This window comes from Oenanthe melanoleuca, chromosome 10 (assembly GCF_029582105.1).
Source record: "Oenanthe melanoleuca isolate GR-GAL-2019-014 chromosome 10, OMel1.0, whole genome shotgun sequence".
In the NCBI taxonomy this organism is placed as follows: Eukaryota; Metazoa; Chordata; class Aves; order Passeriformes; family Muscicapidae; genus Oenanthe; species Oenanthe melanoleuca.
In genome coordinates, this window is record NC_079344.1 from 8,026,405 (window position 1) to 8,052,213 (window position 25,809).

A 25,809-nucleotide genomic window follows, 5' to 3' on the forward strand; every position below is an offset into this window, starting at 1 on the left:
GTGCTTGGCATCAGATACCACCAACTATGGTTGAAACCACTAGAAACTGGCCAAATGTGGATTAATAACAGAAATGTGCACCCTGGATGCCTCCAGGATTAAGGAGACTGTATTTTTGTATCATGTTACACATGACACTCTGACTTTATAAACATTTCAGTCTTCACCCAGTTTTTTTGTTTTTCCCTTACTAAATGCCTTTTTTTTTTTTTTTTTTTTTTTTTCCCTCTTGAACTGCACACTTTAGCAAGTCTTTCAGCTTGAACACCATCATTATACTTCTGAAGTAGTTTGGGTTTTTTTCTGCCTGCAATACAAGTTCTTTTACCTAATCCATGGATACCCTGATACCACACCATGGATACCTGGTTTGGTAACAGACTTGTCTGTTAAGTCATCTTTCCTTCAACATGAAAGGCAGAGAAGTTGTTCCATTTGAGCAGAAGCTTCCTGTTCAGTGTCAGCAGTAGTGTCACAATACAGATTGTAGACACACAGCAGCAGGAATGCACTGACCTGAGGAAGTGTCCCTACCATCATTTTGGAGAGCAGGATCTGGTGCTGTGAGTATTTTTGGGACTTCCTCAGACCTGACTCTTTCAGTGGCCATAAAGCAGTCAATTAGCCAGCCTATTTCCATGTTAAGTTGCAAGGGAACTGCACTGGGTGCTCCATGAGGTACAGTGAGGGTTAAAAAGTAAGTGCCTGGGACCTGCTCCAGCCTACAAAAGCAAGGAGTACTTAGGAGCAATGTGGGATTCTCCTGCAGCACAGGAGGACAAAGCTTGTATCTCTCCTGGAGCAGGTAGATTTTCCCATCAGTACAAGGAGCAATTTATTCACAGGCATGTTTACAAACGTCCCTTGGGTGGATGTGCATACCTGAATTGCCAAATGTAAAACTGCCCTGTCTTACAATCTCTTCTGTGCTATCAGTGTTAGTTGGAGATATGATTGGGCAGCTACAGGAGAGAATTTGTGAAGTGGAATGCAATGATAAAAAAAGTTCAAAGGTAAATTTTAAAGCTCTAAGGGACTTCATAGTAGAATAACTTGGAAAATGCTGATAAGAGGTAACATTTTCCCCAGTAACCTGATCAAGAGGGAATAACACAGAGACAGCAAAGCCTTCAGAGGAATGATGAAGGGAACATGTAATAGTGTTATGGTGGATGACACCACATAATAGTAATACATATAATTTTCCAAGTTATTTTTATTCTTGCATAGAGGGAGGTCAGCCTGTGTCACAGTTGGTTTTGGTTAGACAAGAACCTGGAAATGGGAGTCTGCAGTGAGAAACAGACTTGGTTTCTGCTCTGATATTGAATTACAAGCAATTTCATGAAGCCAAATTACATGTGGGCAGCAAGATCCTACTGGCCACAGGAAGCAGGCATATGGTGTTTGACCACCTCTGCTGCAGACTGCAGTTTAGATGTAAATAAAGCAAATTGAATAGGGGCTGGACTTGAATTCTCCATAATTATTTTTCTTTGCATATGTAGGCTTAAATACTTTCTTCAGAGAAGATCAGCTTCAAAACAGTCTAAATCTGCAGTTAGAGCTGTAAGGACAGATGATAAATGAGTTGGCCAATTCACAGAGAGGTTTTTAGGGTGGGCTCAATCAGCTGCAGGGAATTAGCTGACCCCTCCCTGGGAAACTGGGATTTTCCTCCCATTTTCCTGCTGACACTAGGCTCCAGTAAACTTGCTGGTTATGACAAGGCATGTGTACTTACACAGATGCCTGTAATAAAGGCTCTCCATGGCTGCTTTTTAGATAAGATAAAATGCTTCAAGTACCAGCACCAAGCCAGAGAGGATGTGGGAAGAAGGTGAAGTCTCTGAAGCAGGAATATTCTGTTTGTGTGTGGAGTTCATGGCTGGGAATGCTGAGAGCCCATGGGAGACAAACTGCAGGAAGAGAGGGGGGTGTCTGCCCTACTTAGTGGGCAAAAGGGAAAGAATGGGTTTTTTTCCAGTCAGTTGCTTTGAGCTAGTCTGAACTAGCAGAAATTGGTTGTTTCTTGCTTCAGTGTTTTCTGAGTGTTTCTGCTGTCCAGTTTAAAATGCTCTCTTTTGCTCCATTAGTTGCCACCCCTACTATTAAAAACCCAAACTGGAAAGCCTGGTGGACAGTTCTGCAGCTGCTGTCAATGCCTAACAAGGATAGGCTGATGTCTACTTACCTCCATTTAAAATGAGTCTTGGTTTTTAGGTCAGAAATTAGGGCCATTGCAGAATTATTTTTTTCTGGTGTTAAGCAGTCCAGGTGGAAATTTGAGTGTTGGATTCACATATGTTTCTGGCAGTTAAAGATGCTTCTAGAGTTGATTTTGCTGTTCCAGCATTCCAGACTGAGGCACTTTATTCCTGCTAGTGAGAAACCCAGTGTGTTTAGCTGTGCTAAACTGTGTCAGGATACCCCTCAGCCTCCAGCATTTATCACTTCCCAAGAGGGTCTGCTTCTGCTTTCCTTCTGCTAGAGCATTCTCTGAGCTTAATTAAGCAGGCAGGAAATAGCTTTATGATAATGAATGATGTCCCAAGTCAGTGGTTCATTCATTAGTTTACAGCAAACTGTCACAAGTTATGACTTAATGAAGCCAAATATATGAATGAGAACTTTCCAAAGAGTTTTTCACTGCTATGTTATTTTCATAAGATTTGGAATGTAATGAATTGTGCAGCACCACAAAAAATGAACTAACAAAATACAAGGTATGCTCTGTAACAGTTTACACCCTCTTTGCTCACTCTGTGTCTCAAATGACAAGAATGAGGGAGAAACTTTGTCTGAGACCCAAAGAGGGTAACATGAGGATGATTCCAGCTGGCAGAGACTGAGGTACTCCCTCAGGTATGGTAATCTATCTGTTTTATACAGGGATGATCATTAAAGCACCTGATAAACTTTGCTTCTGCAGGTAGGAAAAAAGTGTAGAAATACTGGTTTGTGTTTTTGTGTTGGTATCTCACTGGTGTCATTTTCCAACATGTAATATACCTTCCTACTGCATCAGAGGATTTTTTTGTTTGCTACATTCCAGTACTTACCTTTAGGGAGTTTTGGATGTTCACCTCGTCTGTTTGGGGTATTGGATGCTGCAGGGACAAACCCAGTGTGATTAAAACTGTGGCATTGTCCCTTGTGAGGCATTTGGAGAAAGGCATATTCTGAAAATTGCATGTAATGGGATGAAGGCCGAGTTGTTAGCAGGTTTGGATGGGTGTGTCTCTGTGTAGCTCTTAAGGCAACCTAATTCCTGCTGGGCTTTCCCTACAGCTGCAGGGGATGGGGTGCAGAAGGGCTGGTGGACACTGTGGCTTGGCTGCCTTGCAGCTGCTCCCTGACTTCAGGAGAGCATTAACTGTTTTTGTAAAGTCATGCTTAACCTCCTTCTCAAGTGTGGTATCTCACCCCCCCTCTTTTACATACATTGCCTTCATCTTTTTATGCTAACATCTGTGGCAGATGAGTATTTAGCTCATTTATGGACACCTAGATTTTTGTGTCTGTTTTGTGTGGCTGTGTGCTGGTTTTGGCTGGCACATAGTTAATTTCTTCACAGTAGCTGGTCTCGGGATTGGTTTTGGATTTGTGCTGGAAACAGTGTTGATAACACAGGGATGTTGTAGTTATTGCTGAGCAGAGCTTGCACAGGGCCAAGGTCTTTTCTGCTTCTCACAAGGAGCTGGGAGGGGACAGAGCTGTGACAGCTGATCCCAACTGGCCCGAGGAATATCCCAGACCATGCTCAGCTTAGAAAGCATGGGGGGAGAAGGAGGAAGAGGGTGATGTTCAGAGTGATGGTGTTTGTCTTCTCAAGCCACTGTTAGGTTTGATGGAGCCTTGCTCTCCTGAACAGCCTGCCCATGGAAAGTGGTGAATAAATCCCTTGTGTGCCTTCCTTGTGTTCACAGCTTTTGCTTTACCCATTGAATTGTTTATTTCAACCCATGAGCTTTGTCACTTTTACCTTTCCAGTTCTCCATCCCACCAGGGAAGGTGAGCAAGAGGCTCTGGGGGTAAAGCACAGCAGTCTGATATTTGTTTATTTTGGGCTATGTTTCAATATTTCTTGGAGTCCGTGGGAGCAGTCTCATTTCTTTTCCACTGAACCAAAACTGATCTCCACCTTTGCACTGGTCTTTATTTCCAGAACTTGGGAGTTACTGAGCTGCAGGTGCTGTCAGCACAGCTGATTGCAAACTCTCTCTTCAAATATTTGTTAGTAATGGTGGATTTGTCTCCACAGCCATCTATGTCTCATTTTGTCCATAAGATGATGATATTCTGACCTTATTGTGAGCTGTGTCTAGGACAAGAGAAGTTTAATCCCAGCACCAAATGTCAATTTTTATCCAGAAGTGCTGGCAAAGCCCAGTGACAGCAGCACTAGAGGGTGCTGCTATGACACCAGTAGCTTTCCTCCAGCCTATCCTAAGGGATGCTTTAGAACCATTTTTTGTTTACTCATCTTGTTTCTGATGATGTTTTGATTAAAGTCCTTGAAAACACCTCAAGATTTTTGCCAGCTGTAGATATAATTTGTTTGATAATACATAAAGTACTATTTCTCAGAATCAAAAAAGTATTTATCTATACACATGAAAACAATGGCTCTGAGTGTAGGGACACAGACATTTCCTTAAGGGCTGGCTGTATTGTTTAGGCTTACATATGTTGTCAGAAATCAAATCAGGGCCAAATGAGGATGATTGTTGCCTTTTTAAGCCTCCCTCACATGGGCTGAGTATCACATGTTTTGACAGAGCCATTAACTTTAAAATTATGGCCCAAAAGCCACAGATTTATAGGGTCATTCCTTGTTCTTTTGAGTTCAGTTATGCCTCCTTCTTTACAGGAAATTAAGATCAAATACTGATATTTTATTAAGACTCAATACAGGTGAGGTTTCTGTGGGTCATGTGGTCTATCTTAGTAATTTCTGTTCCCTCACATTAATTTTAGAGTATTTCCTTCAGTTAATGAAAATATACCACTTGCTCTTAGGAATATAAAGTGTATTTGGAGGAACTAGAATTTAAGATGAACTAGAATCTATTCACATTACCCTTAAGACATTCCAACTCATTAGGACAAAATGCAATTTAAGTTTTTACAGAAGCAGGAATTGCTTGCAAATTGCATGTTATTTCTTTTGCAAGCTGAAATATCATCTGGGTAGAAACCTCATTTATGCTGCACTTTTGAATAGCAAATTTAAATCCAAATGCAATCTCTTCTGTTTCCTCTTTTGTCTGTATTACTTCTGAGTCAGCAAGGCACTGAAACAACTGCTAGGTGACCTGTTTGATGTTTATAGGGATGTTGGGCAGAGTTTGGCCCTATTTAGTTGTAACACTGAGCTGTGTTCAAGGGAGCTGCAGTTGAGCAGCCCAGGTTTTGTTACTCAGCTCATGCAGAACCTGTGAGGTTTTGTCCTGCAATACAATGGCCACTGAGCCTGGGGCATCCATGTGGAACAGGAAGTGACAACACATTTGGGGTTTTTAAAGTATCATTGAAAGTATCATGACTTAACACTTCATCAGTATTTATCTAATACTTAACACATACAATTAGTTGGTTTACCACTTTTCTCTCATGGGAGAAAACAGTCATTGCATCCTTCAGTGTGGCAGTGGCAACAGAGGGTGTGGGCTTGCTGCTCTCAAGAGCCATAAATTTTGGAGACAGAAACTACATACATCCCTCTTCATTTCAGGGTGAGAATGTGTGAAAAATTTCTTTGGTCTTGTGGTGGGCTGGACTTTTCTTGGGATTGCTGACACCAAGAGCTGGCATCTCATGCTGCAAGGTGTCATGGTGCCCTAGGCAGCTCCTGAGAAGAATGGTGAAGTGGGAGAGACTGTCTTGGCTTGAAACAAGGCATAAAGAAACCCCACTCTTCTGCAAAGCAAAGGCCTCCTAAAAGTCTCCTTGTGCAAGGCACCAGACATGGCTTTTATTGAAGGGAGAGGTTTCTCCCCTAATCCTATTTACAAAGTCCCATTTCTTGGGAGAGCTCAAGGGCTGCCAGAAAGATGGTAAATATTGTTAGGAAAGGAAGAAAACAAAGAATTGCAAAGAATTACTTGGCCAAAGGTGAAAGAGGAAACTAGACTAGACATGGAGATAAATTCTCTGTCTTTTATGTGTGTGGCTTGTACTTTAACCACATTGCCATTTTCTTCTCTGTATATCCAGTAGTGTGGTAACTGGGATGCTGGCCAAGGGGAGGCAGGGAGAGGATTGCAGCAGTTGTCCTTATCAATCGTTAGGCAATAATTTCACAACTGTAGCTCATTTTCTTCACTGTGAAATTGAGATGGGCTGTGCTGCACCACTGCTGTCTGCAAACACCAGCATATTCAGATCCTGCCCCTGCTTCTGCTAAAAGATAAGCACAATATCATGAAAAATGAGATTTCTTTCCTAAACAAGAAAGATTTATAATGGTCAAACACTCAAGGTATGCCCAGAAAATACCAAAACCTAAATCCTTTGCAGTGGTCTTCAAGATGCTGTCATTTTTCTGATAACTTGGGCTCACAGCCTTTTGTAACTGGAACAAACAGGTTTATTTCATATACCAAGAGTCCATGTTTTCTCACAGCAGCCCTGATCCCTGCCTTACAGCTTATCTTGGGAAGGAAAAAAAATTAAACCTTTGTTTAATGTTGTCTAACAGCATTAAAATTACAGCAGGATGTCATTAACCTGTTCTGACACATCTGCTAGAGGCAGCAGCCTGGAGGTGCCAGGCCAGGGCAGCCCCATAAAGGGCAGCCTTGCCAGGGCTTGGGTCAAAGCCCTGTCACTTCTGAGGCCCCAGATTTATAATTGCACCCACCATGTGAGCAGTGAGTTGGGGAGGTCTGCACAGGGCTGGGGTGTCACTCATGGCAGCACTGCCAGGCTCAGGGCACCTGGAATAAACTGCCCCAGACTGATGTCAAATGACCTGGCTGTGACAATGGTGCCTCCCCTTGATGGGGTGGGCTCAGCTGGGAGCCTTCCACTCCAGGGGTATTTGCAGGATCTCTCTGGTCTGCTGCACCACCTACTTTTGCCAACCTGATGTCTCCTCTCTATTGAGTTTACTTGAATCTGGCCCCATTTCAAGGAACTCAGGCAGAGCCCACAAGCAATACAGTGCAACTTCCTTAGGAAGCAAAATAAGAAATAGTTTTTAGCTTTCCTGGCTGGTCAAGAAGTAGTAGAAGTAATTTCAGACGTTCAAGGTACTTTCTGTTTGCCTCTGCATTAGAAATGCAAAGATCTGTTTTGTCTCTGTGGCTCTTCCATTAGCCAGCAGCTTCTGCTCTCCTGTAGAGGTGAGTGTTGCTCCTGCTGCTTTCTGAGGGAGAAACTCCAGCCTGCTGTGGGTGATCCTGAAATAAAAAAGGAAACTGATACCCAGCTGCAATTACAGCTCTCACTTCCTGATCTCTGCTCCTGGGCTGTACTTCAAAGCCATCTTTAGACCCATTCTGCACTTTCCCTTTTGTTTTTCATCCTTTCCTGCTGGACTTTGACAGCAGGACTGCAGATGCAGAAATGGGCTCAGTATTGGGGCTGCAAAGTCACCTCCAGATGGGGAAAGAGCCACCACCCCTTTGACAGGGAAAACCACCAGGCTGCAGAGACAAATGTGTCTGGCCTGTCATTGCCCAAGAAGCTTGTGACTCATCCATGGGGAGAGTTCTGATTTCCTAAATTAGTTTGGAGTAAACCAAGCTGTGGGCTATCCTTCCTGTGATCTGACACAACTCGAAACAGATGTCTGGTTTACACTGAAGGCTGAAGCTGAAAACCTTGTGAATTTGCTTCTCCACAGTGACCATAGGAAAGTTTATCTTATGCTGCATATGTGGAAAGTGTTTTCTTTGATTGCTCTGTTTTAAATTAGGAAATGGCCAATTCAAAACGAAAAAAACCTGTGAAAATGACTGCTACAGAATGTCATCAAAGCAGAAGACATAACATGGACACCTACGTGGATAATGAGATACAGCACTTTTGCCTGGTATTTAATGCAAGCAAACTTCAGAAGGCTGGGCTTGCCTGCTCTGAAACATAGCTAATATGTCACTAAATGAGTGACCTGTAAAGAGAAACCAGAGAAAAACCAAAATGCAAAGCAATTCAATATTTCAGGCAGGCCCCTTGCCTGCTCTCTTTAAATTCAAATGACAATCAGTGATCAGAGATTTTTTTGCCCAAGAGAATTAAAGGAATGGTGGAAAAAAGAGTCCTTGAAGCTGCTGTAATAAACAGCCCTTGTGAATAATTGGGGCAAAGACTGGGACAGTCCCCTCCCCATTCCTGCCCTGCACCCTGCCTGAGGCTGAGCTGGCTCCCAGCTGGGGCCAGGACTGAGACACTCTGGGGTTCTGTGCTGGGAAACTCTTGGGCTCTCAGGAAGTGACCTGGGCATGTAAAATCATGGAAAGAGGCATTTAAACCTGGGGAATATTTGTAGCAGAATCTTCTAGCTGGGAAGGGAGTACCTCTTCTGGTTATCTGCTGGTTTGGATAGTGAGTTCATGTGAATTATTTCAAGAGAGACAAAACTTGCTCAGCTGTGCTGCTGCAGTGAAATGAGGCAGTGCCCAGGAGCACAGGGACTGCAGCTTAGGCTGGGCCCTGGGGGAAGGCTGGGCTGGGATTACCTTGTGCATTTTGGGATTACCTTGTGCATGTTGGGCTACCCTTGAGCATTTTGGGGTTACATTTGAGATGTGGGGCTAAGTCAGCTTTGCTTTTCCTTCAGTTTCTATGGGCAGATCATTAAAGAGCCTGCCTGTAAGTAGAGAGAGGTGCAATTTTGTGGAGATACTGAGCATCTCCAGCACACTGTTTGCTGGTTAAGATGCTAATGCTAAGTATTGCTGGTCTCAAGGCATATGAGGGGAAACTGAGGCACAGGGCTTTTGATTTACCTCTTGAAGTCACAAAATCAGTGGCAGAGACAAGCTAAGTTGCTGGTTTCCAATCTACATTCACCTTTTGCCTTGCTCTCTCTCTAAAGACACACCTATGCCCTCATAATTCTCAAATTCTTCTCTTTTGTCACATTTGTCTTCAGTTCCTTGAAATAAATCCATAATCAAGCAATGTCTGCACTGGGCTCAGTCAGATATACCCTACTCAGTGTTTGAGGGCCTGAAACTATTATGCCACAACAAGACAGACACTTCCAGTTACTGATAATTTTGATAAAATGTAATCTCAAACTTCTTAGAAACTGTTGAGAAAAAGCTCATTAAATCCTATGTAACTAATAATGGGTATAATTTGGCATGTGATTTCAACCAAATCACTGATACATTTTGTGCTTCAGTGGCAGAAAGAGGTCTAAAAATTAGATTTCCGTAGGGCTAATTTTTAATTAAAAAAAAAAAGAAAAGAAAAGAAAAAATTGTTTCCTGCTATATAGAAAAGTTGCATATCAGAGAAGAGGGAAAGTGGTCTTAATTTCCCAGAGTAGCCAGTGACCCTGGATTTCTCTCTTTTTCTTTCAAGAGAGAGCTTTCCTGAGAAGACCAAATGGCTGCACTGAAAATGAAGCCATGTTTGTCTTTGAATAGATGTCAGAGATCACAGCTGGTTTTGAAATTTCAGGGCCCCAGCTATCTGCAGTGGCACTGCCTGATACACAGTGCAAACAGAACAAAGAGGGTCCATCTTTTGTCATCTGCTTTTATTTCTATTTGTTGTAGCCCTTCTCTCTAACATGCTGGTGGGTTTGGAGAGAAACGTCACTTCCTAAACTGAGTGTGCCCCTTTAGGTATGTGATTGCTCCTGAGGAAAAGAATCCATTTCCTTGAGAAAGCTCCTGCAGGCAGTCTTATGGTATGGCCTGATTTTTAGTGACTCTGGCAGGGAATGGAGGCTTGTAAATTCATCCCTATTTTATGTAGACTTTTGAGAGTGAGTGGAGCTTTTTGAAGCTGAGCACGGGGCAGATGAAAGTCTTGTGGGCACCTAGATGGAAACTTGTGATCTCTGCTGAAATTGTCTGTGGACACTACCCAGCCAGCCTGCTGGGGTACTATGCATCCTTAGGGAAAAGTGCTCAGGGCTTTGACCCCAATGGCATCCACAGACAGAGCCTTGTGGGTTTGTATGTGGCCCATGAATGTCTGCTGAAAGCTCTGCATCAATCAGAATTTATGTATCTCAGCTCAGAGCAGTCAGCACCCTGCCATCTGCTCTGGGCTTCTTCCTTCTAAACAAAATATTTCTCTGCCCAGGCAATGAGTTGAATGTAAGTTGGCTTTATTACTGCAGTGACGTTGGAAGGTTGGTTGCTGGGTGACCTTGCTCTGATTTTATGGTGGAGGGAGCTCTGGCAGCTGAGAGGTGTGGCCACACATTGCACTCTGTTGTCAGGCTTCTCCTGAGATGGTCAGAGGTTCAGAGTCAGTCCTGCAGCACCTGGGAAGCTGGAAACGTTTGCCATTTGTTCTGTGACAACCTGGATCCACAAGGAAGGGCTGAAGGGGATAAATGCCTGGCAAGAGGAACTATTAAGGCTTAAAAGAAAGGCCAAGCTCTGTGAAATCCAGCATGGAACCAGGATCTGCAACCTTGGATTAGACCAGTGACCATAAAACCAACGTGTGACTTATTGCAGGGCTTCCACAAACTGGGATACTGGAGCCTGCATGGTCTGCTTTGCTTTTGCTTGGAGGGTGATTTAATGCTTTTCATTGGAGAACAAAGTTTTGCAACTAATCAGACATGGAAGAAAATGAAGGAGCAGATATTTTGGAAACCAGCTGTGTCTCTAATGGTCCTTGGTGCAAGGTGAGAACTTTTATTCCCCCTTCTCCCTCAGTTACAGAAAATAATATCTTTCTGCTGTTTACAAGTGACTTCAGTAAACCATTGCCCTTGGACCAGACTGAATGCAACCTCTGCATCAGCTCTGTAAACAACTTCAGAAATTCCTTAGAGCAAGGCTGTGCTAAACATTAGGAACAGAAATAAAATGGTAATGTGTGTGGTTAAGTGACTGTCATCCACCTCACTGGAAGTTTCACACATCTGAGTAACTGTAGGTTTCTGTGCTGTGGAAAGTACCAAAATAATTTTCTTAGGTGTTTGGAGAATCCAGAAACTTCGTAAAATTTTATCAAAGCCACTGCTTTAAGCTTTGCAGGTCAGGTATGTTGAGTAAAACCGTAGGGTAAGATAAGCATTAACTTGGGCAAACAACTTGCCAATTGAGCTGCAGGAACTCAGTGTCCAGCAGGAGCTCCTGGTGTCCCCCAGAGCTCAGGGAGAGCACTCAGCCTCCCAGTGGGTCAGCTCTGCTTGTCAAATCCCAAACTGTGACGTCCAGAGATTGTTTTCTGTTTGCTTGTGTTTGTAATTGGATCTCATGTAACAACATTGTCCTCGGCTCACACAGAACCACGGGGGTAACTCTGACATCCTGCCTGAAAAAAATCTGTTGTTGTTTCCTGTGCTTGACGTTTGAAAGATTTCCAGTTTGGACAGGTTAGCATGTTTATATTAATCTCATCCTGTTACTTGACATTAAACCATTAGCATTTTGGAAGTTGGACATTCTACTCCCATTTTGGTTTCCCCAAAAATACTGGGGTTTGTTATCTTCAAAAGTTTTGGAGGGGACTGGTGGAAGATTTTCTGTTGCTGGTGCTGAGGCCAGGATTTCAGTCCAGGCATTTGTGCTGTGGAGAAGGAGTCTCTGGGAGGTCATGTCAGAAATGTGCCAGTTTAGATTGGAGCTCAGTATTGCCTTTTCTTCATAGGAGTTACTGGAAACTAAGAGAACTAAGGAAACTGGAAATCTGAAAAGATCTGAGTGCTTGCTACTTGTTGAAGTTATTCTTAGTGAACACAGATGTGTGTATCTAATGAAAAGAAGTTTGAAGAGCTGGTCAAACAGAAGAAACACAAACACCTTGTCCTGCTGGAGCATCTCAGCATTGATTGCTTGGTGCACCTCCCATGGCACTGCCCAGACAGTCATTCTCATCAGTGCTTAGGGCCCTTCACTTCAGCAAGTCCAACAAAAACTAAAAATACTGCTGCAGCATTTGCTGTTTGCTATGCTTATTTTTTTGTTTACAAAGTTGGATATCCAGCTTTATAAGGCAGAAGCAACACTTAAAAAAATTAAAAAAGGAAGAAAAAGACAATGAGAGTAGTTTGTAAACATCAAGGCTGAAAATTATTCACCTCAAATATTTGGCAACTGGGCAACAATAATAAAATATGCTCACAGAACTCTAGGGCAGTTTGCAATCAAAGAGTCTGTGTTCTTATAGTATGTATTACTCATCTCAGATCCTGATTTCTGTGGAGGTGGAGGGTAGAAACTGATTTCTGGAAGTAGTATGCTCTGTTAATTTTTACTACATCTGCAAGTGTGCCTATATTGCTTTTTTAGCACATTTTAATTCACAGGAGCCTGGACAGGATGCATGGTTGTGGCAGAAGAGAATATATAGAATAAAACATTCACTCTGTCATGGTCTAAAAGTTCACAGAGTAGGTGAAGATTTAGATTTCATAGAATATGATTTTTTCTCTGTGAACCTTTCTTGTATTTTCTAGTATTTTCTAGTTTTTTCCTTTAAAAATGGGAAAAATTTTCCCCTGCCCTGGGAAAAATCTAGAGGATTTTTTCAACCATATTTTAGTTATATTGGTTGCAGTCTTAAAAGTTTTACTTCACTGTGATAGCATATTTTTTCTCAATAAATATTGAGAAATAGAATTGAGAATAGCTCATTATTCAGCTGTTAAGCAGCTGCCTTCACATCTTTCAAGTGCAAATTTGTGTTTGCAAATAACTTTGTCTGCCTCTCATTGTGGGTGCAAGTGTTGCTCATTAGAGCTTTTTGTCAGCATCCCAAAATGTGGTAATTGAAGATCCAGCTACAAATATTTCTGTTTGTGTTTCCTATCTTAGTGTTTAGTTTAAGAGGGTTGAATCTTAAGCAAAAGTGTGTGGATGTTCTTTTGTTTATGTTTATTATAAAATCATGAAATACTGTCATTTTCTGTGGTTAGCCTGGGCTGTGGCTGAGCACAGAGATCTGTACGTGGGCTGGCTTGCACCAGAGCCAGCAGGGCCTTGGTGTCATACAATTCTAAATGCACTTAGAGGTTTTTAAATGAAAAAGAACTGGTTAGTTATTAACTTGAAAAAAAATATCTGATTTTAGAGAACAGAAGATTACAAAACAAACTGGATTTTCACCAGCTCCTGAAGGGCAAACAGTACACTACTCTCCACATTTCCCTGCAGTGTGTGTTTGTGTTGAAGCTTTTTCACTCTCACAGTACTTGATGTAAATGTTAATTAGCACTCCAGGGGAAATGTGTTAACAAATGTACCTTTGACACAGGTCCACAGCTATGCTTTGCTCTGTAGCTGCAGGCTGGAAAGATTAGCTGGCAAAGGAGCTGGTGCAGCTTTTGAAGAAACTGAAGCAGGAGCTCAGTGCTGAGCACTTGGACTTTGCTGCTCCTGCAGCTCAGCTGCTCTGAGGAAGAGGTGCTGGGTAAAATGTGAGCACTTCTAAGAAAGAAGAGCAAACTCCTCAAAAAGGGATACTTCTAGCCCTTAACAGGCTTCAAATAAGACTTCCTGGGCTATGGCTTTCATGTGATGAAGAAAAAATGACTTAGCACAAACTTTGTGGCAGAATTGATTCCTTCTCCTCCCCCAGTGCTGAGCTCGATTAGCAATAAATAAGGGTGGTAAAGTAATTCCTGTAAGTTGTTAGAGTAGAAAGGTAACAGTAGTGCATTCATAAACACATTTACCTCATCACTGCACTTCTTTGCCTTTCCATAAACAGAAATGGAAATCATTCACAGGCTGGGATTTTTCAGCAGTATTCAAACCTGCCTCACTCAGGTTAGCATGTAGATGTATTGGTGGTTTCTGGCCAGATTAATTCCAGAACCTGCCATGATTTCTGTAAAAACATATGCAGAACCACTTCCCAAGACTTGGGTTGTTCAGCTAAATTCATTTCTGTGCAGCATCAAATCCTGATGTCTCCCTGATGAGGAATAGCTCATATTTAAGACACAGTGAGAAGAGTCCAAGGTTATTAACCCCTCTCTGGAAATGATGTTGGTGATTTCAGCCCAGCCCTCCTGAAACTACTCTGGGGTTTGCAATAGTGATGAAAACCCTGCTGCAGGAGCATGCCTGTGCCTCCAAGAGCAAAGGGAAAATCTGGTGTTGGGAGTCCCCTCCTTCCTGAGCAGGATGTTCATGAAGGATGCTGCTGTTACCCCATGGCTCTTGATCAGCTGGGCTAACCCTGGCACCCTTCTTGTGTTGCCTCAGTGGGTATTTGCAAGAAGGGTGCCTCATATATATTCCATATATTCCTATCAAATGGTTCCTTTCTGGCTTTTGTGGCCCTATGGGGAGTTTCAAACCAGGCAGCTGCTGCTGGTGAGAGGCCATCAGCCTCTGTTTGAGCTGACTCAGAGGTTTCCAGGGACTTCAGCAAAGAGTAGGAGCGTGGGCAGGATGTGAGCAGCCCACAGGACATGGCTCAGAGCCCCTGGGCAAGCCTGGCCTCCAAGCATGGAGAGGCACTGCTGCTTTCTGCTCTCCATGTGTCCAGGCTGAGCAGGGTGTGCCTGGGCTCTTTATCCAGCCATACCTTCAGCGTGGCTTGTCTGTGGGCTGGGGCAGACCTGAGATGGATTCCTGGCAGAGGGAGGTCATGGCAGCTCTTATTTTGAAGTGCAGGTGAAAGAAATACCAATCTCCTCCAGAGTGGGAGATCACCTCACTTTGAATTGCTGCTAAATAAATGTAGCCTTGACTCGGTCAAATGTGTCCAGAACTACTGGATGGAAGCCCTCTGGCAGGGTGCTGCCTGAAGATGCTGCCTGGGAGGAGAGTTTGGATGTTCCAAACTGCTCCTTGTCCCTGCAGGGAGCCCCATTGAGCATGTCAGGAAAATTAATCCACAAACACCAGAGGTTTATGTCCAAAAAGGAGATAGAGGAGTCCTTTTACTTTATTTGAATAAAGGGAGAGGCCATGGAGCATTCCCCTGGAGTCTTTCAGATTTTTGGAGGACACAGCCTCTTTTTTATCCCAATTTCCCAGCTGCATTTCTCTCTCTCTTTCCCCACTACCTGAGGTACTTGAGAGGTACAGACTTCCCAGAACACCTGATAGCTGAGATTCCCCTCTAATGTATAACCCTCTCATTTAATTTCTAATTCTTATAGAGTTCATAGTTTTTCCCTCTTGTTTCTTTCATCTTTCAATACCCAATTTCATTTATCAGCAAATGTACAGTTTGTTTGTAAAGGCAAACATATTTTTCCATTCATCAATCAGTGGACTCCTTCCCATTGCTTCTTTTATCTCTCAGTGCTAGTCTTACCTGGTAGACCCAGTTCTTGTTTGTAAAGACAAATCTGTCATTCCCCTCAAGCAGAGAGCACAGAGCACCCCAAAGCCCAAACCCCAAGCCCTGTGTGAGGCATGAGCAGGGCTGGGAGCCTGGCAGGGCATCACCCCCAGCACCTGAGCTGCCCTGGGGAGCAGCTGCAGCTCCAGACCCAGCAGCCCCTCGGCGAGCATGGCTGGGTTTGGGCACCATCCAGCTGCCCATGAAGTGGTGACAGAGGTCAGACCTGACTGCACTGCTTGGTGCTGTGGGTGTATTAAACCACTTTGTTAAGAGTGATGGGCTGGATTAGCATCTGGCCCTGCTCCTGCTGCAAAGTTCCACATGGGAGATGCTGGGCTGTGGGTTTAGCTGCCCAAAGAGGAAACAGCACACAGCACCTCCAGAGTCAGCTAGTGACAGCTAGTGACCAAGCACACTGCCTGCTTCTGTGTCCTGTGGTAGTGACAAAAGGTAGATTGTTTTTTTATTGTTTAAAACTCCCTTGTTTCAATAGCCTCTCTTCCAACCTGACTGAAATTGGTTGTCTCAGCTGCTATACTTTTGCTGTTTGTATCTATATTCATAAATCATCTTCCAAATTTTAGCAGCAATAGATATACCAGTCAGCAATTGTCTAAGATCATGCAAAAATTGAGACTTTAAGGACAACAGTTCCATCCAGAGAGTTGCTGTCTCTCTGGCTGCTTTGGTTTTGGCTCTTGCTGTAAGTAATCTGACTCCACAGTATCCAGCCAGGGGTTAAAATTCAGCTCAAGACAAGTGCAAAACTCTCTCAGGTTTTGATAACTTGTTTGCTGTCTAACTCAGCAATAATCTGGTTCTTGCATTCGAGTAAACTGATCACCCAGCAGGAGCTGGACCTCTGCCTTGTTGGAGGATGAATGTTGCTTTAGTTGCTCAAAAGGAAAACATACAAGAAATGCAAAATCCCTGTTGACCCAACAACTGAAAGAAACATCACAACATTTCCTAAATCAACACATGGCAATTCTCAAAGTCTGAAGAGCAGCCAGAAGCTTACAGGGCAGGAGATGATAGTGTGACCAAACTGAGAATCTGCCCTGCCTGAGCCATGGGGGTGAGCTGGGAGCTCTGTCTGGTGATGGTCACTGGTGTCCCAGAAGAGCTGCTTGTACATGAACCTACTTGTTTTGCAGTCAGGAAATTTAATGATTGCTTGCACAGTAGCCCTCAAAGAGTACCCTGGGCACGAAGTATGCACTCATACCTGGTATGTCCCATAATTTCTTCTGTTTCCGCATGTGGAGTTAAGGTTAATGTTCCATACACTGTGGACAAATAGTAGTTGTCATGGGTACCATAGCCTTGAGTTTCCTGTCTCCTGGGTGATTGAATTCCTCACAGTAATTTTACTTTGTTGGTTTGTCTGTAACTCCTTATTTCCTTGGTTTGTCCTCTCCTTGAGGATATTTCACAGGCTACTTGGATCTCCTCAGGCTTTTGCATTTTCTACACCAGTTTCAGGAAAAAATTGAGTGTTTTTCACAAGGTGTGTGAAGCAGTAGGAAACAGGGAGGAGTGGGTACCCAGCCTGTTGAAGTCTGTGCTGCTGGAAATCCGCAGCCCTGCTGAGCAGCACACTCCAACACCAGCACAGCTTTAGCCCTGCAGTGTTTCCCCTACCATGCTGTCTGTCCTGACTGCAGCAGTGTGCAGAACAACTTTATCTGTTCTCCCCAGGAGCCTGGTGCTGGGAACAGCCAGAGTGAGTGGTCAGCCTGCCTGCTGGAATTCCCAGAGAGTGTCAGCAGGAATGGATGGGCTTCGAGAGTTTCTCTCTGCTCCTACAATAACAGAAGGGCTGCATTTGGCTGATGGGGTTTGAGGACCTTTGCAACAGTGCTAGCTGCTCTGCCAGTTTGCAAACTGTCCAAATGTTTAGGTTAATTCCATAATCCTAGCCCTCCAGAAAATGCCATAAAATAATATTGAAATGGGAACAACAACTTGTAAAAATGTAGCCTTAGCTGGTAAGTAAAATGAATAAGTAGCTGTTAAATGCAAAATTTTATGCAACAGGCGTAAAAAGACAGTGGGAGCTTTTGCTGTTTAATATTGAATGTTCTATAAATAAAGCTAGGTGGCTACATATTGACAAAATTGGTCACCCCTAATTTAAGGCATGTCATAGGCAGTGGAAAAAGTGTTCCCATAGACCTGACTAATGTGGATAGAAATAGAGAGCAATTTGGAAAACTGAAGCTAGAATGGCATCATTGTAAGTGCAGACCCTGCAGGCTGGATGTCAGTGCTGCCAGCTTTCCTTCTGCTGCCTCCGTGGCACTGAGCTTGATTAAGTGGCACTGTTTACTTTGAAGTCCTGATAATTAAAGCTGGAGTGTCATCTGCATTGTAATTAATATGCTCCTCTGCACCTAATTCATTCTGACAATATAGATTAATGATGGTAAATGACCAACAAGGATTTATCATGAGATGATTCTTAGCTCTACAGGCTGCCCCAGACAATTACAGGAAGCGATTGTTAACTTCAGGCTATTGTCCTGGTGTAATCGTGCATGTGCATTCTCAGCGTTGTTTTGCAGTAAAACCCATCCAAGGGCTTCATAAAGATCCAGTTATGGTCCCTAAGAGGCTGAGCCACCCTTGTAAAAGTGAGAGAGGGGAAGCACAGGCTGGTGATGCTGCTCTGATTTTTCAGTATCCCAGTGCCTGCAGTCTGTGGGATCGGCAGGGGCTGAGACTGAGCACTATTTCTGCAAATCAGATGCTTTTGCAAATGTAATTGTGTTGGGAGGTTGAGCAGCTGTGCAGGCTCGTTTGTTACCAGTGCTTTTGCTCTGTGGCAGTGCTGTCTCCTCCATGGGTGCCATGGGGAGGAAGGACCTTTTTCTCTGAGCACCTTACAGGACCACAGTAACTCAGCAGTCCTGTCTGCCAAGAGCTGCGGTGCATCTGAGCAATAGCCTCAGGAGTGGTCATTATTTTGAACCACCAAAACATGCTTTATAGAAAGGGAAGATACTGAGGTCTCTGAAAGCTTAGAGACTCAGGAGATTTCACACATTTCATTTAGGCTTGCAAAATCTTGACTTTCAAGCCAAACTGGTCACAGCTGGGGGACAGCACCACGTCATGCTAAGCAAAAGGTCATGAAAAATGATATAACCGAAGCTAAATTTTCCAAAGCATATAAGGTGCTCAAGCTCTGCTTGCTTCTTGCAAAAAGTGGTTTCATCATTACATTTTCTTGTAACAGCTTCCTTGTGTACACAAGGAACTTAACCTGGCTTATTTGAACTGCATCACGCATTACTGCAGGAATACCTGATTGACAAGATCGATGTGTGCTGTTCCACTTGTCAGTCAATAGGAATTAATATGCAGGAGACTAGTTCAGAAATGAGAGACTATAATGGACGTTTGCTTTTCTTTGTGCTGAAGTGTTGCTGCCTGAGCGAACAAGGGCTAAAATGATGAGCTGAGCTCCACTGCCTCCCTTCCTAAGGCATTTTCCTCACTCCTTGACTGTTCCCCTGTTTGTACCAATCCCAAACTCCCTCCTAGGAGTAGTGAAGCTCCTTTGTGCTTGTAGTAGAGGCCTGGGATTTTTTTCCCCTCTGCCCTTGGGATGTTCCTGGGGGTGCCCCTCCAACCTCCCGTCCAACCTTTTGCAGTGCTGCCCATGAGCATGGGGTTGGCTGAAGCTGTCATTGACCCCAAATGGACCTGAGCCAGCCTCTGGTGTGGTTGATCCAGCAGTGTCATGCACTCCCATGCCAGACCAAGCACAAGGCTTAGCTGAGAGTGGTTTCAGTATTTATCAGAAAATATTGCTGCGTTCTGCCCGCGCTGCCCTGGGGATTCCAGAGTGATGCTGCTGGCTGCTGGTTGTGCAACTGTGCTCCCTGTGCTACTTCTCTGCACTTTAATGACATCCTATCTCTTGCACCAGTAACCACAGGGGATGCGTAACAAGGCTTGAGCAAATAAGAAAGGTGGGAAAAGAATGAAAAACCAGAAATTCCTTTTTTTCTTCCCCTCTTCTTCTTCCCTCTAGTAACAAATTCTACTGGTACGTGGGTGTAGCTGACCTGTCCCTCCTTCCCCAGCCTCAGAGCTGGTGATGAGGTAGCTTTGGAGGGGAGGGCTGTGTGGATGGAAGAGGAGGTCTCTGGGGCACCATGGCCATGGAAACATGCAAAGTTGGTGTCAGTGTTTGTTATTGTTGGCTGCAGAGACGCCTGCTCTGCACCTTCAGCCCTGAAGGAACTGGGGTACATCTGAAAGGGTTTATCTGTGAATAAGAAAATAGGGCTTGAGAGCAGAGCTGGATCAATGGTGAGTTTTTTTTTGTTTGCTCTCTGACCCTTCCCCCCCAGCTATGAAATATAAACATAGGTCTAATGAAACTAAAGCAGCAGTTGGTTTGGAGAAAATTGAAGAGGCTTAGGAGGAAAATTCTTAAATTTTGCAAAATGTTTTTATTCAGTCCTTAACAGAATTCCTGCACTTGCTTTATAAACTGCTTCTGTTTGTCCTCTTTCAATCAAACCCAACCCATTTCATTTAGAAAATAACAAAGCAAAACATTTCACAGAACCATAGAATAGTTGAGGTTGGAAGGGAATACTGGAGATCATCTAGTTCAACCACTTTGCTCAAAGCATATTTGAATATGCTATACATTTCTGTTTTGAATTTTTATCTGTGTCCACAGTAATTTCCTAAATTTGGCTTGAATTTCTAAAGAGACCTGTATTCCCTCCCCAACTGTATTTTGGGATCAACTTTGTATTTACTGATTTTAATTTTCTTAGGCTTATATTTGGGAAATCTATGTCCTCTGTGCTAGGCTGGCAATGTATGCTGTCTTCAGACTCCCTGTGGAAAGTGTTTTCCAGATGCCATGGATTCCACATAGCTTCTCTTTTCTTCTTCCACATAGCTTTATATAACCACGACTGTTTGACTTTTTATTTGCTTATTACAGGACACTTGTGACTTAAAAAGATGTGGACACTCATGGGAGTAAAACATTAGCATTTATTAGAAAAGGTAGTAATATACTGTCTGGTTGGCTTCCTACCTGTGTCCATACATAGAATCTGAGAGTCATTTAGGCTGGAAAAGACCTTTAAGATCATCAAGTCCTAAAACCAACAACTCCACCACTAAACTGTGTTCCTCTCATCTCCAAATGCTGACCCATGTCTGCCAATGATTTACTAAAGGGACAAGGTAGTATCTGTCATTTATCCACTTGCTTTTTTTGCCAAGTTAAAATAAAAAACAACCCCAAACTGAAAAAAATGCAAAACATTCATAGCACATAAAGAGCAGCTGAGGATGCAGAAACATGAATGACTAGGATGCTTCAGACTTGGGTGTGCTCAAAAGCTTACACAAAGCCTAAAAAAAAGTTTGTTGCTTTGTGAAATCCATGTGTTGGTGTCACCCATGGTGCCCCATGGGGTTTGACACCTGAATTCCTGCTGGTTAGGGGTGAGTGCACTGTCTGAGCTGCCATTTTGGCAGAGGTGTTTAATGGTAATTGGTGTGATTTGGACACTGGCTGGAGCAATACAATTGGATTTGTCCCATTTGTAGTCACAGAGTGCTGTGGGCTGGGACTGTGGAACTGTCTTTCACCTCTGTATGAGAACTGCACTAATCAACCTCATGGAAAGGAAACCACTCCCAATACAGCATGAAAGTTGTCCACTCTTTGTGAAATGGAAAGACAGTAGTGAGTCTCTTAAAATGTAACTCAGCCATTCTATAATTTGTTTTTCTTTTATCAAGGATTTTAATTTCCTTTCCTGCCTTTTCTTATTGCAAATTAAAAAAAAAAAAACCAAAACCAAAAGCTAACAGCAAAAACCAAATGGCTAAAACTCCAGGGTTCCTTAGCAAAACTATTCCCTCATGCTTTCAGCTGGAGCAGTTTTCCAACAGTGACATGAGCTCACAATATGTTAGTCTGACTCTAAAGATTTTCCAGAGCTAGCTGGAGGTTTTGGCTTAGTTCTAGAATAAACTGCTTCAGAAGCCTTTCTGGAGTGGATTCTGGATAACCTGGCACCATTTAAAGGATTAAAAAGTCATGCATAATTTGCCCTTTCAAAATACTCAAGGCTTTTAAATTTCTCACCCCAGAAAATCTCCTTCTTTTCATCAAACATCAGCTGTTTCCAATTGCTTCGTTCTATTTTGGTCACTTATTCTCTCTTTTCCTTCCCATGCATGACTAAAGATCTCCTTTAAATCACCATGAAGCAATTCGTTTTCCATTCATCCATTTGGTCGTGCTGGTTTCTTTCCCTGTTGGAATGCCACATGAATGCCATGCACTGAAGGAGCAGATCACCTGTGCAGTGCTGAGTGCTTGCTGCCAGTTCTGCAGCTTAGGACGTGCAAAGCAGGGCAGCTGCTGCTTTCTGCATCTTCTATCTGGTTCATTTGCTGCAGCCCTGAGCAGAAGTGCTCAGGCCATGGCAGCTCCACTCAGTGGTGGTGCCCAGGCTTGTGGTGTCATGGTCAGCATTCCAGCTCTGGAGCAGGGGGACTCATTCTGCCTCAGCTCAGCCCTAAGCTCAAGCCAGAGGTCCTTCTGAGGGTCAGGCAGGCTGAGCCTGGGGCCAGGACAGGCTGCTCTGGCTGTGCCTTGGGGGGGTTTCCTGAGCCATTGGTGCCATGCCCAGCTGCTGGCTTGGCTGTGCTGGCTGCTCAGAGGCACAGGCTCGGTGCTGAGCACAATTCCTGCTGTAGGAACAGCCTGCCTTACAGAGGGGACTGATCCCTTGCAGTGAGGTGCAGGTGCCAGCCCTCCCAGCAAGATGGTCCATGCATCAAAGTCCAGTGACCAAAAATGCATCCCCAGCTCAATCCTGGCAGTGCTGAGGCACCTAAAGGCAATTTTGCATTTGCCTGGATCTGTACAGCTGATGAGCAGGCACACTGCTCTGCAGTAACCTTGTGTAGTTGTGCCCAGGTTAGAATGAAATTTCTCCAGTCTGATCTCTTGTAAGGTTTTTATGTGACACATGCATTTTCATTTCAGTTGACAAACACAGAAGCTGCAATTATCCAGAAAAAATAAATACCAAGGCGAAGCATAGGAAAGGATTTGTTTTGGTTTGGGTTTCTTTCTTTTGGTGAAGTAAAGAATTTGCTGGAGGCAGATTTGACAAAGTGAGTGATCCAGATTTTTGTGGCAGTTGCATCCCAGCTCTGGGATAGCTGTCACAAGCACAGCTGATCCCAACTGTGCTGTGCTCTGCAAGGGAAGGAGTCAGGTTCTGACCTGCCAGAAGGCCCTGAGCACTGAACCCTTCTGTCCAGAGTGGGATGTGTAAAGCTGCATTTCCTTGAGACTGCTGCCAAATGACTAATCTTGGACACTTTCAGGCATTCCAGCATGTCTGGTTAGTGGTTACTCCAGCCATCCTATTGTGTTTTTGGGAACCAAATGTCTTGCACACTGAAGCAAGGTGCAGGGGTTCTGTAATGGATGTAGGCAGAGTTAGTGGCCAGGGCTCAGTGGCTTTACATCAAAGATAACCTTGTGAACAGGGAGCATTGTGGGTATGCCCAAAGTCAGACATGCAGGGAGTCAGATCCCCTTCTTTATTGTTAGGAGTCATGGGCAGTGAGGGATTTTTAAACACAGATTGAATGAATTAGTCCATTAACTTCTGTTTCCTTTCCACACAAGTGACAACTACCTGTTTTGGCCAGAGGTGAGCTAACAGGACAGTGCTCTTGGATCAGCCACTGGTCAGGCCAGATCACACTATTTACAGTAAAAGAGAGCTCATGCTTTCTGCCAAGAGATCCCAAGCTCAGACACTATTCTGTTACCCAACCTTGCTTGTTTGCATTCACTGAGGGTCTCCCTAAAACTGGGCTGTGGTGATTCTTTCATGGTATGTTGAGAGCTATCTCAGGGTATACTCCAGGGAGTGTTCAAGCTTCATCTCATGAGAGTCTTCTTTTTGTTTAAGGTGCAATATTATTTGTTTTCTAAACATAATTATATGTCCAGACCTTGACAACATCCTGTAGGTGTTTGAATGCTTTCCTGAAGGCAGTACATCTCCCAGAGGCTACTTCTGGTTCATGTCAATGATCTTTGGGGTTTCACTGCACTTTTTACTTCAGTGATAAATTATTGTGGTTTCCAAAGGTTAATCATTAGTGCTCTGCAGAAGAGATGTCCTGTCTAGATAGTGTGGTTTCCTTTTAATTGTCTTTTTTGGATCTAGCTTTGTTCTTATACTGTGGGATAATGTGCCAAAGATGGCACTGTGCAGGCTGTGCTGACAAGTTGAACTGCACTACAAAATACTCCTTTTGATCCTGCTTTTTTTTCTGAACTCCACCAGCTCCTTTTTTTTCCTTATATAGAAGCCCTTTGCCTTGTATCTCCTGTTTGGATCAGGGCTTGATGGGTTGGATCAGGTCACAGTACTTTCTTGTCTGACTGAGACAGGATGGATATCCAAGAGGATGAGCTGACCTCCATCACAGTTATGTGAGGAGGGAGCCATGCACCAGTGAAATTGGCTTCCCACCCCCAGCTAATACATTGCATTGTCTTGTCTTCATAGGTAACACTGAATTTTCGTATAAATCTATTCAATTTTATGGCTACATGAATCTATTGTATGAATCTTTGTTGAGAATTACAGTCAGTAACCAGTTGTTACTGGTTACAAGGAGCTATTGTCATGTCCCAGCCTGTTCCTTAAAATACCAGCTGTCTTCACTGAGGAGGCTTCAAAGTTCTTTGTTAGGATCCATCCACTGGCTAGCTAAGGCCAATTTTAAACTCACACAACTCAACAGTCATGAAACACATTTCAAAAGAGGAATAAATAGCTGCTTTAAGTGGGAAGAAGTAGGGTCTATGGGTGCCACCCACCATTTTCCTGCCTGGCTGGCTGGGCTATGGAAAGGTTGGGGATTTTCCCATCTCCCAGGCAGTGCAGTGATGCATCCCAGTCTCTGGACCTGGTGCTCAGGATCCTCTCTGCACCAGGAAAGGGAGGGAGTGCAGCTCCAGCTGCCATGGGAGGCCTGGAAGTACAGAACAAAACAAATTCCTTCAATCCCAGCAATTTTCCCCAAAGCAGATCAGCAGGCAGCAGGCCTATGTTCTGTGGCTTGCAGTGGGCATCTGTGAGTGTCCCAGGATGCCTGTGTTTGATGACTATATCCCAAAGCCATGCCTCTGTGTTTTTCTGTGCCCACAAACAGCATTTGAAAGGCTTCACACAGAGAACCAAAATAATCTCCTGTGGCTTCAGTGGAGCTGCTGCTGATCCAAGAGCTCCTTGCCCTGGGACCAGCACTCAGGCACTCCAGGTGATTTGGCTGCAAAGAACACACCATCACACCTCTGGGCTGGGCTCCATCCCACCAGGAATGCTGCTCTCCAAGGCCCCCTTGAACAGGAATTGAACTGATACACAAAAAATACCAACAGTTCCATGCTCAAACAAGAATTAGGAAGACAAGCAGAGTCAAGAAAATAGATGGAGATGAGAATTGTTTCCTTGTACAGCTGTGTAAAAGTTCTTTCCAGGTTTCTGAGCTTCCTCAGAAGTGTCAGGTTATTCCCCAGATACAAGTCAGATATGAATAAACCAACTGCATGTGTCTCCACAGCCACCAACTCCTTTTCCTGCAGTGGTTCCCCATTAGTAAAAAACCTGGGAGACATTCCTTTCTAGGAGCAAACCTGTTACACTAAATGTCATCTCCCTTGACTGTTACTGGCATTCTCCTGATAAACTGACCTTCAGAGAAATGCACTTTTATCAGAAAGCTGTTTTGTTTAAAACCTTTCAGATGATCATTAGTCAGCTCAAGCTTCTTCACTAGTGCAGATCAAGATGTGCTAACTCTAGGAGAGACAAAGTGTTGCTGCAGAATGATAGGTTATGTTGCACTTGAAAAATATGGAATTTTACTTGGCTATACTGTCTTAAATATATTATTTCCCAGAAGCCACTGAAGCTTCAAAAGGTGGAGACTTTGATGAAAGAGGTCAGATTACAGCCTTGCTTCTGAGCAATGACAAATGCTTCCCAGGTCATTAAGAGCAAATCACTCAATATTTTCCCATCTCTAAGGAATTGGAATCATAAATCAACTAGTATTTATGATGTGTTCCACTATGTCTGTGAGACAGGGCCATATAACTTTAGATAAAATGAAGTTTAGTCTTATTTGTTATTAAGAGATAAAAGGAAGTAGTACAGCATCTGTTCTAGAAGAAATCCATGGTTTCTACAAACTTTTCTGAAGTTCTTTTCTCACTGAAGTGGTTAACAAAGCTTGGATGTAATGTATTCTAACCTAATGTGC

The 25,809-nt window shown here is 43.6% G+C and overlaps 1 protein-coding gene across 1 annotated transcript in view; it reads left to right on the plus strand.

Annotated features, from left to right (window-relative positions):
* The first annotated feature begins 10,346 nt into the window (after positions 1 to 10,346).
* Positions 10,347 to 25,809, plus strand: part of PDE8A (phosphodiesterase 8A) — a 133,380-nt gene continuing 117,917 nt past the window's right edge. Inside the window, exon 1 of the mRNA XM_056499569.1 lies at positions 10,347 to 10,828. Coding sequence (XP_056355544.1) covers positions 10,763 to 10,828 — 66 coding nt within the window. The 5' untranslated portion in view covers positions 10,347 to 10,762. The remainder of the gene's footprint in view (positions 10,829 to 25,809) is intronic.